Source organism: Lycorma delicatula, chromosome 5 (genome assembly GCF_047948215.1).
Source record: "Lycorma delicatula isolate Av1 chromosome 5, ASM4794821v1, whole genome shotgun sequence".
Lineage (NCBI taxonomy): Eukaryota > Metazoa > Arthropoda > Insecta > Hemiptera > Fulgoridae > Lycorma > Lycorma delicatula.
In genome coordinates this window covers 90,462,828-90,476,255 of record NC_134459.1, presented here as the reverse complement: position 1 = coordinate 90,476,255, position 13,428 = coordinate 90,462,828, and the positions used below count along the sequence as shown (strand labels likewise).

At 30.3% G+C, this 13,428-nt stretch overlaps 1 protein-coding gene across 1 annotated transcript; it reads right to left on the bottom strand.

The window, feature by feature from the left end:
* Positions 1-1,197: 1,197 nt before the first annotated feature.
* Positions 1,198-8,225, bottom strand: RpS25 (ribosomal protein S25). Its single transcript, XM_075366628.1, has 4 exons — positions 8,112-8,225; positions 5,556-5,651; positions 3,172-3,355; positions 1,198-1,331 (listed from the first exon to the last, which is right to left on the bottom strand). The coding sequence occupies exons 1-4, from the start codon at positions 8,112-8,114 to the stop codon at positions 1,252-1,254; spliced, it is 363 nt and encodes a 120-aa protein (XP_075222743.1). The 5' UTR covers positions 8,115-8,225; the 3' UTR covers positions 1,198-1,251.
* Positions 8,226-13,428: the final 5,203 nt, after the last annotated feature.

Below are 13,428 nucleotides of genomic sequence, written 5' to 3'. Positions count from 1 at the left end.
CAAACTCACAATGAAGCTGCACAGTGAACTAAAAACTCCCATTCCGATCGGAGTGGGCGGCACTCCCGAAGGAAGCCGAAATACTACGATCGGAGTGGTCGGCAGTCAGCGTGTTAATGTACTTTTTAAATTGATTATTAAAACTTCAGATAATAAAGCAAAAATTATCATAGTATTAAATATTTTAAATACAGTATTGTGAGTGTTTATAGATGTAATTATTTTGTTATTCAATTTATACAATCAAACTGAATTTATTTTAGAAAGATATGAAACATTTAGAATTTTTCTAAAACAGCAAAAATGGTCTTTCCAATTCATAATGACCAATTAACGCTAAGGCAACTGAATTAATTTTTTTTTTGCAATTTGTTAAATCCTTTGTTCTAGAAATTATCCAAGGATGAGGGTGCAGGATAATATGGATTTGGTGGAGAGGAAGTAGTTACTGTGGTTTGATCGCTTAATGTGAATGACAAATACACAAGAGCAGTAGCACAAAATTATCTATTACACACTTGTCTGAAACTCAATTTAAGAATTTTATAATATGCTTTATTTGACAGACAGCTAAAATTTAATTTGAGCTATAAAAAACCCCTTTCAATTATCAGGAGTAAACAATTAAACCATATTCACCTCAATATGTTTTACATCAGAGTTTACATACCAATGTATCTTTCCTAATCCTTATTTCTTTATGGAAACAATTTAAGTATAGTTAACAATTTATATAGGCACATAATCATCCTTGTCACAAATAAAACTTTCAAATATAAAATTATCAATGTCATGTGATAAACACAAGTGATGTCCTCTTATGAAGGCGCAACTGAAAATCATATAATTGTAAAAAAAATATGAGGTGTTAGTAGTTATTCATCCACTTGCCTCTTACTGTATCGTTAATACGTACAGAAAACTCAATTGGTAGAACACACTACACTGTTTCAAACTTGTCAATAAAATTAACTGGAGAATGTAGTACACTCATATGAAGAGTGTCTCCAAGAGCTACAATATCAGATAATTCATAGTTTTAGACTATGTAATTCATAGTAGAAGTCATCCAACGTCACATTAAAGAAGGATGAAATAGTTCCCAGACTGGCGACTTAATTATACAAATAGCATTAACTTAAAAATAGAAATGTTTTAAGAGGAAATATATATATACATATATAAAAACAAACAAAAAAAATTACCAAAACACTTTATTGGTAATTATCTAAAATATAAAAACAGAACAAATCACGCAGCAGCATCATCTCCCTTTGTTACCCTAGTATAGATTACCTGGGCATGGTGTTTTATCACCTGTTTAATTAGACCTAAAAAAAAAAAAATATTATCAATTTTCTTCAGTATTCTTAATAAATAAATATACAAGTTTGTGATATGTTTATCTGTCCATTTGAAACAGCATCATACAATAACTAACTGAGAAATTGCTTTAAAATTTTTGGGATAGATTTGTGCTATCCCAGGTAAGGTTTCAAAGCCAAATGAGGCCCTAATCCCCTCAGGCATGAAGTTGTGAATTTTTCCTGTTGGATGATGACCTAATATACAGTTTATTTTATGACGTAAAAATAAGACTATGGGCTTCATAATATATCCGAATTTTGGGTCTCAACCTTCATCCCTTCCAGAGATATAGAAGATTCTAGGGTAATGGAAAGAGGAAGCGAAAGATACGTTTGTCTACACCACAAGGGAAACAGGAGGAAAGAGGTTTTCAGGCTTTTCTATTTATCAGTATTATTCTAAAACAGTGAGAAAATGAAAAACAGTGAGGGTCCACCCAGCTAGTACATTATATTTATAATGTATTAGAAACAATATTATTGTTAAATGACTAACTGCAAAGCAATCTCTATTTAAAACTTTAAACTTTGAGCACATTGTTATTGTACATAATACTGAAGCCTGACCATAGCAAAGGTCAAATTTTACTATCCAACTGTTAACTGCAGAAATTAAAAAAAAGAACAAATGAAAGCTCATTCATTATCCACATCTCATAATGGGAGGCATTTTTCATAAGCTATTACACTAATCTGATGATAACATTTGACAACATAATAACTGAATGAAAACTACTTTTGTATTTTCTTCACTTTAGTTCTCCTTGAATGACTTGTGCCCCAACAACCAATCTGTAGGTATCACAATTCAATGCAAAGTTAAGTATTAATCGGCATATGGTCCAGACAACCATAATATTTAAATTTACTTTCTTTTATTCATAGGAAAATATGTTTTATTTTGTCTGATATATTTGCTTCTTATTCTTTTATTCAGAATACAGAGCTTTACTGCACCAAAAATCTCATTTGTGTAGTTTCTTTTATGTTATTATTTTAATTTACTAAGTATCAATTTATTTATATAAGTGAATTATAAAAATTTCCCCATTATGCCTACCATTGGGTAAAAATGCTAAAGTTTCTCTAGTTCATGAGACCATGAAATTTATTTTTAAATTTAATAACTTTCATGTATTTTATTGCTTCAGCCTTTACAAAAAAAAAAAAAATTGGCATATGCTGAGTAATGCTTAAAACCTCAATGGGTCAAATGGCTTTAAAACTCAAGAATGTGAAGATAAGAAAAAGAAGGCAACGGCTGAAGTTACGTTTGACAAACCAGTTTCCATAGATCAACACAAAACCAATCTGAATCCAGTTTCCTTGTATACAAGGGTTATTCTTTTTCAATGTCTGATCGGTCGCGAAATAAAAACCCGCGCAAAAATCGGATGAACCTTTGCGCATATGTGTTACGGAGTGTCTCTAGTATGGCCTTCAATCACATCACGTCACTTTGTTTAGTTCTGAACACGCAGCTAGCACATAAACATGTCTACAACAATAGCATCGCCCACAAAGTGTGAGGTGCATGTGATAATTCGATTTCTTCAGGCTGAGGGGTGTAATGCAGCTGAAATTCATTGACAAATAAGTAATGTGTACAGTGAAACTTCAATGAGTGACAGCAAAGTGCAACAATGGTACAAGAAATTTAAACCAGGACGTACAGATGTTCATGATGCATTGAACATTTGTAACAACATAATATTCATGGTGTAATGTGAATGTATATAAAAAAATCACACACATTAACAACTGGAATACTGAAATCAGATTAGAAAATATAAGAAATGATTACCTTTCTGAAGTAACTCTATAAGTGCACGCCTTGCCAAAGATCCTCGAACCTTCAGTCTTTCACTAACAATTGATGGTGTGATCAGCTTGTACTGTGGAACTTCTTTTAATAATTTATCATATGTAGGTTTATCAAAAAGGACCTGATTATTCAACTTGTCCCGAACTTTTCCTTTAGACCACTTCTGCAATTTGAAAGCAAATAAGGATTAGGTACTAGGAAAATTTTATGACAAAAGATATGAACTTCAGATATACTACGAAACAGTATAAAAATGTAATATATAAATCAGTGTCATTTTATAAACAAGATAAATTATAAAATGTTTGATTTATATGCATAATGCTTAGAATCTGCAATAAAAAACAGACTGTTTTTAGAAGTTACATCTAATGTATCTCTTGGAAATAAATTTAATTTATAATTCTAAATTAAACCTTCTTTTCTGCTTTTTACTTGAGTTTCAACTTATTTTAAGAAAATCTGTAAGAATTACATGTGGCAAATTATGTAATAAAAAAAATTCTAAGATTTTGGCAAACATAGGATTTTTGTTGTTTTTTTTCTACTGAAAACATTTTAACAATCAATGTTTATGTTTAACAGCACTGTTTTATACTAACATAATTTTAGTTAAGGGAACGAGAAAAAATTTTTTTAGAGGCCAGCTCCACCAGAGTGCTTACAGCTAAACAGTTGTAGTCAAGTGTACCTGTCTACACTCTACATAACATATACCTTACTACATATAAGTTGTCTGTAATCTGTTTAAAGTGACTGAAGTTCTCATTCACCTGAATTTAATACTTTCTTTCTTTCATATCTGTTCACAAATGTTTTTATATTCCATAAATTGATATATGAATATCGTAACATAAAATTGAAAGTGCTCTTAATAAAATACACCAATAAGATAGCAAATTACCTTGATTAGACTTAAACTAAAATTAATAAATCATAATTAAAACAAGATTGTTTAACTGAAATTTTATCAATTTCTTTAAATTAATTTCATAAAATGACATTACAATAGCAGACAATGCATGAAAATATGGCTAAATTTATTTTCAGTTTGATTTACAATCTACAATAATGGACACTGTTCACAAACATGCTACTACACAAAAAAATACAGTACTATGCTGCAAAAATATTACATGTGTTCAATGTACAGCATATATTGCACAGCAGCTAATGACAAACCCACGGAATGATGACTTGATTGAAATCATAACATCTACGTCTAAGTGGGAAGTGATGCAATTCAAAACGGATTAACGAATCAGTTACACTGAGTACAAAAGAAAACAAGAAATTTACAATTTTTATTCCTGCTATCCATTCTTCAGAACTGATTGAACAGTTTTATAGGTAAATTCAGTGTCTGCAGCTGTTATTTAGAAGGTTTGTTATTGATAAGTATTTTGTCCATTAATAACACCATAAATCTGCCAAGGAATCAAAGTGTCCAAAGTGTCCATTAAGTTTCACTGTACCGTAATTATACAAATTATATTATTAAAGAAATACACAAGGCCAGGATTTCTTTTTCAAGCACAGGTCATTTTGATTAAAAACTAAATGTCACAAAAATCTTTTCTTTTTTTTACAAAAATATAGTTACATAGAATAAATCTTGCAAATAAATGAGACTACCATATCAGTTTCTAGTCAAAATGCAGTTAAGGAGTTAATTTCCTTCATCTTTGTAATGCTGCAAAAATGTTGCAGCTTCAGCAAGACAATTTTATTGTGTCCATCTGTCAACATCTTTGGCACACACCTGGTGCAGAACTTCCTGCTTTTCCTAAATAAAATGTTTTACAAATTTCCTCATTTGGACTACTTCACATTCACCATGAACATTTGTTCTGCCTTCTCGAAACAATTATTTGTTTCGAGAACAAAAACTATTTAGGTAAAATATTATAAATTAAAAAATTTCATTGTGAATTATTCAACAATTTGCAGGACTATCTAATTTTTACGACACATTTCAATTAGTTCACGCATGGTAACTAATGTAAATATGCCAGGAATTCACTTGACAGTACACAAAGGTGGCACAAATAAATTTTCTACACACCCTGTAATTTTCTTACACATAAACCGGAAGCAAAGTTGGCATGGCAAATTATAGATAAAATTTTAAATGACAAACAAATCATTCCTTCATTCTTAAATAAACACTCAAATTACATTATTAAAAAAGGGGTGAGTGCCACAAAAAAAGTTAAATGTAACATAAAGGCCAGTTAACTTGGTTCTGTCAATGCCATGAAAGAAAGAAAGAAACAAACACACACACATACATACATACATACATACAAGGTGAGAGGGGGAGAGGGAGATGATCATTACAAAAAGAAGAAAATTGTACAAACCTTCTTTTTGGCTTTTCCTCCAGATCCCCCCTCCTTTTTCTTTTGTGTCTTCTGGGGTTGCTTAGAGGAAGACCCCTTTGCATCCTTTTTGGGAGGCTGAAAAATGATGTGCAAAAAAGTAGATAAATTATATTATTAAAGTAAGATCTAATAAAATACACTTTAGACAAGATCACCTCTTTAGACAATAGACAAGAAAACCTCTTTTAGCTTTCAGAATTTATGGTTTAAATGTGAACCATTAGAAGATTGCAACTGATGAAATGAAAGTTTATATTAAATTTTGGTATTTTTAATTATTTAATATTATTAGAGGTCTAATTGTTAATGTTACTCATTTACAGGGCTTACTTCTGAGAAAAACTTAAATATTTTTCATTTTTAAATATTGATATAAACATTGAATGTATATAAAGCTAGCTTTAAAAAAAGCTTATTTACAGTGAAAAAAAGGCAAGGATGCCTGCTTCAAAAGGACTTAGTGCAGCAAGTGCAAAATTCAGTTGCGGTGGCAGCAAGAAACAAAAATATTCTTCTTGTCAAGCATCAAAAACAAGTTTTATAGGACCTAAACATGAAAGACATCCTGAATCTGATATTGTGATTTTCAAAAATGTTATAGAATGTACTACCTGTAACCAGACTCAGAATGGCTTGACAGTCACTTTAGAGGCTACATATCTAAATATAACAGCTTAAGGGTTTTACAAGACCATAACTATTGTTTTTAAACACAATACTGCATATGCTAGAAATTTTTTTTCAATTTTCAAGAAAAATTTTAGTTTTTCACATAACAATTGTATTTCAACAAAAAAATATGAGATTATTATCCATAAACATGCAAGTGAGGCAGATAAGACAACGGTCTTGTTTTGGTCAATAACAAGTCTGAAGAAGAAAAGCTGACACAAAAAGGATATACAACACAGGAATATATGCTAACCTCATCTAATTAAATAAAATATACAACTGAATAACAAAAGTAAACTTAATATAAATAATTAACTGTACTTAAAAACAGCACAAATTGAATGCCCTCCTCCAAATAACACAACAGAAAAAAAAAATAGTCTGGTAACTGTAGTTATAGTGATCTTGCCTCTGAATTTTATAAAATCTAAAATACATTTTTTTGGAATTTTTATAACAGTAGGTTAGCTGACCCTACCTCCAATTTTGAATTAATCTGAAAATGCTATTTAATTTCAGCAGTTCATAATTCTTATCTAAAAAACATTTCAAGTTAATTACACTATGACTGTAAAGATCCTGAAAAGAAATATTTTGGTTAATTGTGCGTTCTGAACAAACACATTACATGCAATCAGAAACAAACACTACTGACAAAAGACTGTAAAGGTTAACCACCAGGGCTGTATGAACAGGGTTTAGTAGTTGAATTATAAGACTTTTTTTCTTATTTTTACCTTGAAGCACAGAATTTTGGATCTCCTAAAATTGAAATTCATAGTTATAACTAAATCTATTACAAGGCTTCACAAAATGTTAACTTTCTCTTTTTAAAATTTCATAAACTTGGAGGCGTGACAATTATCCCTCAGTCCACAAACGAATGGCACAAAAACACAATTAATGCTCGAGGGCTCAATGACATGTTAAATAGCAGATAAATTGGCTACTACATAAAATACTTGCAGTCACTATGAAATATCAGAACTTTACTTTTTTTTAATTTAATTTCTGAAGAAATTCGTTTTAGTTATAAAATATTTTTTTTTGCTACACAAATAATTAACTAATACCAATGATTTTAAGACAAATTATAAGTATAAAAGAAACATCAATAAAAAAATTATACAAATTCACCTGTCATTTTTTTTTGTTGTTTTAATTCGTATATAAATTTTTTAAAGTTAATTCCTTTTTATTAAATCAGAGCACATTAATAAATCTTATTATGAATTTCATAAATCTAGCAGTTTCTCTAATCTTTAAAAACTGGCAATTACTCGATAATTCAGATGTGAAAATATTTTCTACAGAAACAAAAGTTAATCTCAAGAACTCCTGGGATCAAAGGAGTTCCAATTACCAATCACCCGGATTAATTAGGAAATAGCCTTTCTCTTTATTATACGTACACTAACCATGGGCAATTTTTATCCCATATTTACAATGAGTAACATATCACAGAAGTTTTAATAGTAAAGAGACTAGCAACATTAATCGTTGGTACAATCTGGTAATTTAAATTACCATTCCATCGTTCAGGTTATGTTATTTGGAAAAATGTCAACGGGATGAAAAACTCACAATAAACTCTTTTCATTACCTAATTAGAGTTATACTTGAACAATAACTCTCAAACTAAAAGAAAATTTCAATTGATACAGCATTTCTTTAGAGTCCGAATAAATCACATGGCAACGTAACGTGTTCATTGTAAATAAGAAATGCACAAGGTATAACAATATGGTAACGCTAAATAAGGATTCTAAAATTACATACCATATTAAAAATAAACTACATAAAGAACAAGCAACTGAACATACTACAAAATAACCTATCCTTAAAACTAACGAAATTACTCACCATCTTACTTCACTAACTCCTAAACCACGACACGGGAAGAGGAACTCGCCCATTCATCCATATTCAATCTTGCCATGTTAGAAGATAATAAAAAAATTTCGTACTACATACTCATAAATTAACAGAAGAAAAATTCATAAAGTAATAAAAATATTCAACTAATAACAAATTAAATATTATCGAGAAATTTTATTTTATGTAAAACGTGGTTTGATAAATTATAAGTCGTCTTGATACCTATAGTTGTTTCTTTATCAATGTTGGTACACTGTAATACCTCGTCTGAGTTACTGTTCCCGGTATAGTTAAAAAATTATTTCAAGTACGTTTTAAAGTGGGTAATAATTTTAGGATAATGTAAACGTTAATTATTTCCAAATAATTTTTGACAATAAAAACTTATGTACTGTTACATACGTTCCAATAAACAGAAAAATTAACATAGTTTAAAAACATTCTCTTTTCTCTCCCTTGGCATCATAACAGATGTTCAATTTAATTACTAACTACTCGTATCTATAAGTAGTTATAACTCTACTTTTTTTTTATAATTCCTCTGAAAAGGGATTATTGAGTTCTATATCCACATGCTTGTTTATTGCCTCACAATGGTGTGTTGCTTTACAGTCTTCAACCCTGATTACATATATTTGTACAAATCTGTTGTTTTTGTGTGACAATACCACCATTCATAAGGTATAGTTAACTTATTGCTATAATTTGTGCAGCAAAAAGTTCAATTCCTTTTTCTTTTAACATGTTGAGTGCTAATGACTCAATGACGATATCAGTATGATTTTTTAATTAAATTAAATATATACATTTAAAAAAAATGAAAGTACATAAAATTTTATTTCATTATAACTTCTGATATTTTTTTTTTATTGTTATTATTGAAATATTATATATTGTAAAAGTTTTTTTACAATCAGATGTTAATAATTATTAATAAATCAATATATTAAGTTAAAAAAAAAGAAAAGGAGATGAAGTAGTTTTTGAATGGATGTGGCTTCCTCTTGTGTAGGATCCAAATAGTTCATTAATTATCATTCTGCTTGAAAAACAAAAATTTCTGTAATAATTATTTGTAAAATTATTCTTTGTTTATTAAATGAAATCGAGTTGGTAAGAGTTTTGTAACAAATTTATCTTTTTTTTTTGCTAATTAAATGGAACGTTTAAACATTGTTTATTATCTATAGTCTATTACATATATTTTTTTTTAAGAAAATTCTAAATTAATAACAGATTTTGATAATAGAAATGCAGTGTCTTACCTTTTCTGATATCAGTATCATTTTGTTAAAAACCATTTTATTTATATTACAGAAATTTTTGTTTTTCGAGCAGAAGAAATGATATCTGTGAGACTTATCGTACAACTTACAATTTCATTGTAATATTTTTGAATAAGAATTTTGTAAATATATTTACACTTTGAAACAAACAAGATTGTATTCAACATGCATTGTATTTTTATTTCATTTTTTCTTATTGTCATGTATTTCATTCACTGAATTTTTGTATTTTTTCCTTTTTTAAACTGTTTGTTGTATTCATAAAATAATTTTATTTTAGTTTTGTATGTTTTACTTCCTTGTACAAAGTAAAGGAAGTATTGTGATTGGGAAAAATTTTGGTTTTCAGATGTCAACAGAAATATCCATTTTGACTATCCCTGAATCCATTTTCACTACCTTCAACGTAACGTCTGTATATACGTACTAATGTATCTTACATAACTCAAGAATGATTTGCTGTAGGATGTTGAAATTTTGGATTTAAGACTGTTGTAACATCTTATTGTGCACTTCCCCTTTTGACTGCAATCAACTGGAACAGAAGTGTCCAAAGAAGCCCAAAATCCAAAAAATTTAGATTTTTCTTTTCTTAACTGCAATAATAAGCCCTCATTGAGAACTTTTCTTAGTGAGGTTCGGTGGGAAGAGGAAGGCGACTTTTGGTCTGGTGACTTTAGAGTAATTAACTCAGCGTCAAATAATGGGCAGGCAGGAGTAGGTTTCGTGATAAACAAGAAAATAGGGAAGAGAGTGGAGTATTTCAAGACGCATAGCGATAGAGTCATTGTAATAAGGATAAATTCAAAACCTAAACCGACAACGATTGTTAACGTCTATATGCCTACAAGCGCCCATGATGATGATGAGGTAGAATGTGTATACGAAGAGATTGATGAAGCAATTAAACACGTAAAAGGAGATGAAAATTTAATGATAGTTGGAGATTGGAATGCAAGCATTGGAAAAGGCAAGGAAGGAAATATAGTGGGTGAATACGGCCTGGGCAAAAGGAATGAAAGAGGTGACCGACTTATAGAGTTTTGCACGAAGTATAATTTAGTAATTGCCAACACCCAATTTAAAAATCATAATAGAAGAATATACACTTGGAAAAAGCCAGGCGATACTGCAAGGTATCAGATAGATTATATCATGGTTAAGCAAAGATTTAGAAATCAACTCGTTAACTGCAAAACTTACCCTGGAGCAGACATTGATAGCGACCATAATTTGGTGATAATGAAATGTAGATTGGGGTTTAAAAACCTGAAGAAAAGGTGTCAGATGAATCGGTGGAATTTAGAGAAGCTTGAGGAAGAGGAGGTAAAGAAGATTTTTGAGGAGGACATCGCAAGAGGTCTGAGTAAAAAAGATAAGGTAGAAAATGTAGAAGAAGAATGGGAGAATGTTAAAAAGGAAATTCTTAAATCAGCAGAAGCAAACTTAGGCGGAATAAAGAGAACTGGTAGAAAACCTTGGGTTTCAGACGATATATTGCAGCTGATGGATGAACGTAGAAAATATAAGAATGCTAGTGATGAAGAAAGTAAAAGGAACTATCGGAAATTAAGAAATGCTATAAACAGGAAGTGCAAACTGGCGAAAGAAGAGTGGATTAAAGAAAAGTGTTCAGAAGTGGAAAGAGAAATGAACATTGGTAAAATAGACGGAGCATACAGGAAAGTTAAGGAAAATTTTGGGGTACATAAATTAAAATCTAATAATGTGTTAAACAAAGATGGTACACCTATATATAATACGAAAGGTAAAGTCGATAGATGGGTGGAATATATTGAAGAGTTATACGGAGGAAATGAATTAGAAAATGGTTTTATAGAGGAAGAAGAGGAAGTTGAGGAGGATGAAATGGGAGAAACAATACTGAGATCTGAATTTAAGAGAGCATTAAAAGATTTAAATGGCAGAAAGGCTCCTGGAATAGACGGAATACCTGTAGAATTACTTCGCAGTGCAGGGGAGGAGGCGATTGATAGATTATACAAACTGGTGTGTAATATTTATGAAAAAGGGGAATTTCCGTCAGACTTCAAAAAAAGTGTTATAGTAATGATACCAAAGAAATCAGGGGCAGATAAATGTGAAGAATACAGAACAATTAGTTTAACTAGTCATGCATCAAAAATCTTAACTAGAATTCTATACAGAAGAATTGAGAGGAGAGTGGAGGAAGTGTTAGGAGAAGACCAATTTGGTTTCAGGAAAAGTATAGGGACAAGGGAAGCAATTTTAGGCCTCAGATTAATAGTAGAAGGAAGATTAAAGAAAAACAAACCAACATACTTGGCGTTTATAGACCTAGAAAAGGCATTCGATAACGTAGACTGGAATAAAATGTTCAACATTTTAAAAAAATTAGGGTTCAAATACAGAGATAGAAGAACAATTGCTAACATGTACAGGAACCAAACAGCAACAGTAGCAATTGAAGAACATAAGAAAGAAGCCATAATAAGAAAGGGAGTCCGACAAGGATGTTCTCTATCTCCGTTACTTTTTAATCTTTACATGGAACTAGCAGTTAATGATGTTAAAGAACAATTTAGTTTCGGAGTAACAGTACAAGGTGAAAAGATAAAGATGCTACGATTTGCTGATGATATAGTAATTCTAGCCGAGAATAAAAAGGATTTAGAAGAAACAATGAACGGCATAGATGAAGTCCTACGCAAGAACTATCGCATGAAAATAAACAAAAACAAAACAAAAGTAATGAAATGTAGTAGAAATAACAAAGATGGACCACTGAATGTGAAAATAGGAGGAGAAAAGATTATGGAGGTAGAAGAATTTTGTTATTTGGGAAGTAGAATTACTAAACATGGACGAAGCAGGAGCGATATAAAATGCCGAATAGCACAAGCTAAACGAGCCTTCAGTAAGAAATATAAGTTGTTTACATCAAAAATTAATTTAAATGTCAGGAAAAGATTTTTGAAAGTGTATGTTTGGAGTGTCGCTTTATATGGAAGTGAAACTTGGACAATCGGAGTATCTGAGAAGAAAAGGTTAGAAGCTTTTGAAATGTGGTGCTATAGGAGAATGTTAAAAATCAGATGGGTGGATAAAGTGACAAATGAGGAGGTATTGCGGCAAATAGATGAAGAAAGAAGCATTTGGAAAAATATAGTTAAAAGAAGAGACAGACTTATAGGCCACATACTAAGGCATCCTGGAATAGTCGCTTTAATTTTGGAAGGACAGGTAGAAGGGAAAAATTGTGTAGGCAGGCCACGTTTGGAATATGTAAAAGAAATTGTTAGGGATGTAGGATGTAGAGGGTATACTGAAATGAAACGACTAGCACTAGATAGGGAATCTTGGAGAGCTGCATCAAACCAGTCAAATGACTGAAGACAAAAAAAAAAAAAGAGAACTTTTCAGCGATATATCATAAGTGATACTTATTTTCATTGGTTCCAGAGTTAGCGAAATAAAATTTTAATTAATGAACCATTTGGATCCTACAAGAGGAAGGCACATCGATTCAAATCCGACTTCATCTCCTTTTTTTTTAACTTAATATATTGATTTATTAATAATTATTAACCTCTGACTGTAAAAAAACTTTTACAATATACAATATTTCAATAATAACAATAAAAAAAATATCAGAAGTTATTAATGAAATAAAATTTTATGTACTTTCATTTTAAAAAATTGTGTATATTTAATTTAATAAGTATATAAGGAAGTCATGTAGTGTTCACATCAATTTTTTTCTTAAACAGTGGGTCCTTTTTTATTTCTCTAACAGCCACCAATGGGACACAAAATTCCAATGAAAAATATCAATGGGACATGTCTCAGATCAAAATTTAACTGAAAAAATAAAATGAAGTCATATTTTAGTAAAAAGTGATCGTATCAGTGATATACATTAAAAATAATATATACAAGTTAAAAAATAACTGATAAAAAAATGTTTTTCATGATACAAAACTGATAAAAAATTGGTAGCGAAAGGGTGATACCCTGATGTGAGGATATAAACA

What these genes read in the sequence shown, in the direction of transcription:
- RpS25 (XM_075366628.1), bottom strand. An exon ending in GAGGAAAAGCCAAAAAGAAG is followed by an intron (nt 3,356 to 5,555) that starts GTTTGTACAATT and finishes TTCAAATTGCAG; the next exon opens with AAGTGGTCTAAAGGAAAAGT. An exon ending in TATAGAGTTACTTCAGAAAG is followed by an intron (nt 1,332 to 3,171) that starts GTAATCATTTCT and finishes TTTTTTTTTTAG; the next exon opens with GTCTAATTAAACAGGTGATA.